Source organism: Ascaphus truei, chromosome 4 (genome assembly GCF_040206685.1).
Source record: "Ascaphus truei isolate aAscTru1 chromosome 4, aAscTru1.hap1, whole genome shotgun sequence".
NCBI lineage: Eukaryota > Metazoa > Chordata > Amphibia > Anura > Ascaphidae > Ascaphus > Ascaphus truei.
In genome coordinates, this window is record NC_134486.1 from 305,968,304 (window position 1) to 305,971,941 (window position 3,638).

General features: G+C 38.6%; 1 protein-coding gene across 1 annotated transcript; it reads right to left on the bottom strand.

The window, feature by feature from the left end:
* Positions 1 to 235: 235 nt before the first annotated feature.
* Positions 236 to 3,382, bottom strand: LOC142492394 (uncharacterized). The gene is made up of 3 exons (XM_075595039.1): positions 3,083 to 3,382; positions 1,611 to 1,688; positions 236 to 1,245 (listed from the first exon to the last, which is right to left on the bottom strand). The coding sequence occupies exons 1-3, from the start codon at positions 3,357 to 3,359 to the stop codon at positions 236 to 238; spliced, it is 1,365 nt and encodes a 454-aa protein (XP_075451154.1). The 5' UTR covers positions 3,360 to 3,382.
* Positions 3,383 to 3,638: the final 256 nt, after the last annotated feature.

A 3,638-nucleotide genomic window follows, 5' to 3' on the forward strand; every position in this document is an offset into this window, starting at 1 on the left:
GCTTCTCTAAACTTTGCAACTGGTTCCAGGTGGACCATTACTGAACAGACGATTAATACATAAATATTTATAACACTATTCATTAATTGAGTGTTAACATTTCCAAAACTTCACGTGTACAAGAACATACTTGAAAGTTTGGAAACAACACAGTCTTCAGCATACATACAATAGTAATTAGATAATGTGAAGTCAACAAAACAAGGCCAAAGACATATTTTCTGAATTATAACATTTATTTTTTTTGTTCCTTTTGCGAGCGAGTAACAGGCCTGCTTGTTGTCTCTTGAATTTTCCTTTTTCTTTTGCCACCAACTTTAGGCACAGCAGAGCCACTTTGAGTGGCCTCTGGCACTTCACGGGCAGGGCTTGTGGGCAGTGACTCACCTACAGGGCTTTTGGGCAGTGACTGTTCACCTACGGGGCTTGTGGCCAGTGACTCACCTACAGGGCTTGTGGCCAGTGATTCACCTACAGGGCTTTTGGGCAGTGATTCACCTACAGGGCTTTTGGGCAGTGATTCACCTACAGGGCTTTTGGGCAGTGATTCACCTACAGGGCTTTTGGGTAGTGACTGTGAGCAAGTTGGTAGACACTGCACAAGTGATGGTTGGTCTGTTTCATGTGTGTCTTTTGTTGTTTTTGACCAAAAACTGGTCAGTAGTAACTGCTTGTATTTTGTTTTTGTGGGCTCCTTTGTAGGTGTCAGCTGCTGATTTTGTACAGATGGCAGTGGTAGTATGTCGTCAGGAACCTGCACAGCAATCTCTGCTACTTGACCGGTAACATTTGGGCCTGGTGAATGAATATCAGATGAATGTGGTGAAAACTGACCTGCATGAACAGATCCTGGCTGGGAGGTGTTGAATTGTGGTACATTAGTCATTCTCCAGTAATTAGCTTGTGTTTGCTGAACAACTAATGCTTCGAATGAGGTGTTGATTTTTTGCAACTGTTTCGGCACTTCAATGAAGACTCTGTGGAGATGTGCCAATTGTGAAACTGTTTCTTCCTGCAGTGCAATCATCCTTTCCAGCACTGTCATGAAGTCAGAATGGCGACGATTTTCTGCTTCCACAATTTTTCCCTCAGAAGCTACAATTGCATCGTATGTCGTATTTGCTGGACGATTTGCCGGTAAAACAGTTTCAATTGGAACGTCTTCATGGTCACTTGCTTCTATTTGTGTGTGTATGGCGGTGGCGTCATCATCATCATCATCATCATAATCCTCTTCATCATGTTCTACAAATAAATGTACAAATTATTAAATGTCATGTTAATCTCTGCTGTGTTACTATGTAATTGTACTGTGTCATAAGTAACAACTAACATGTTTCCATACGTTTTATAACCTCACATTAAAAACTACCTTGACTTAAGAATAATGTTTGGACTCAGTATGAAATATGAGTGAATGAAAACTTGCTGTAAACTCAAAACTCCTACATGATAGTTAACATCACTAACACAATACAAGTTGCCTTACACTTCATTTTCACTGACACTAAGTAATCCTATTTAAAGAAGATGTGCAAAACAAATAATGAACATGACAACATAACATATAGAAGAGCACATATTATATGGCCACCAACTGATACACTCACCTTCTAGGTGTGTTGAGCTGGCTGACCCAGGTGAAGACACTTGTTCAGTCTCAGGTGACACATGTCCTTCAGGGGCAACTATATATAACAATAACATAAGTTTTACATTTACATGTGTAAATATTGAACAAACAGTTATTGTATGTTCTGTATTTATGAGTATCTAACAGCATCATTTCCTTAACCCAAAATGTGTGTGTGAAAGTGAACATAAATAGTTGTAATAACAATGTACATGCCTGTGTACTTAGAACTTTTGAGTTCCCTAACATACAACATACTATGGTTCTGCAGTAATGCGTGAGGAAAAATACATTAAATTTGTCCATAAAAATCATATGTTGTGTAGTGATATCAGTATCATAATGTACATAACTATCATGAGATGACCATTCACAATGGTTATCATGAAGGTGGTCATATTGCAAAAAGTGTTGTTTTTGGTAGAGGATATGTGTGGTACATTAATATAAGATGTGGCACACATGAATGTGGCTGTGACTAAACAAGACAAGACATGCAGTGTGTGATAATGTGTCGTTGATAGTAGTTCAACTATAGATATGAGTGAACTAATGTGTGACGTACGGTTTGATAAGTAATGAGTTGTTGGGGCATTTAGTAGCTAAAGTGAAGCTTTCAAATGAGTGTGATTAACTTCAGTTGTGCTAGTGAGGTTGTAAGAACGGTTTTCCCTTCCCCAAAAAGCCTAATGAGCCACACCTTTCAATTACTTGAAACAGGTGAAAATGGTGTGAACTAAGTTGCCCCTAAAATGAGGCTGTAATTAGTGTGTGTGCTGAACCCCACCCCCTCTGTTGAAGTGTATGCTGTGATGAGATATTAATTGCAGCTGCTTTAACACAATGGTAGATGAGCTAAATAGTCGTGTGCAGTTTTGAAGTTATGAAAACAATGACATAAAATATGATACGTGTGCCTCATTATGCTGTCTGTATATGACTTAAAGCAAAAATGGACCTTTTCATAAACAACTATAGATGTGTTAGTGCAAGTGATGTTTGTAGGCCGTTGCATGCAATATATTTGATGCATGCTTAAAATAGGCAGTAATGTCATGTTTGTCGGAGTAAAATAAATAAATACACAATAATATTCTACATATTTCTGTTCTGTACCTGTAGCTAGTAATAATTTCTGATTAACATGTGTTACACATGTGTACTACCCTGTTGTTCCCCATCTTCGCCCACCATCAATTGCTTCCACTGCAGCAATGCATTTTGGGAATTCACATGTAAATGAGCACGCAATGGCACGTGCTATATTAGTTACTGCTTTTAGTAGGACTACAACATATATGTCTATTTAGATATATATATATATACAGAATCAGACATATACATATATAGATGCAGGTATGCTTATATTGTGAAGACAGTATAAAAAGCAGTGTAACTATGCAAAATAACTGTAAGCAACGACACGCCTAGTACAGTAATATTTCTCACCTGGTGGAAATTGTGAGGGGTAAATTCCTATATCACGGTCACCAGGTAAGCCTTCCACGACGACGGGAAGTAATTTTGCCCGAAGCAGCTCCTCCAATGGACTTAATATGAGACGTTGTGGTGTGGGCCCACCTCCAGTGCCAGTAGCATGCACGCGTTGGTGTTGTATTTTCTTTTTCAATTTGGACCTAATATCATCAAATCTCTTGTGACAATTCCGCTTGTCCCTCACATGATTCCCACACGCATTGACACCAATGACTATTGTGTCCCACATTTCTTTTCTGCTTGCTGAACTTGTCCGCCCTTGAAAAACATATAAAATATATGAGGTAAATGAATAATAATATAAGCACCAGTTTCCTACACTGCTAGCTGTTCCAAGAGATAGCAAACATGCTGTTTTATGTGTAATATGTGAAGCACATGAGCATTCACTACTAAACCTATACATGTAAGCAAGGTTGCATTCATATTGTATGCAGTTATGGCAAATTGACCGCCTGTGTTTAGTTGTCCTTGTAAGGCATGCTAAAAAGCTGTGTTTCCAGACTAA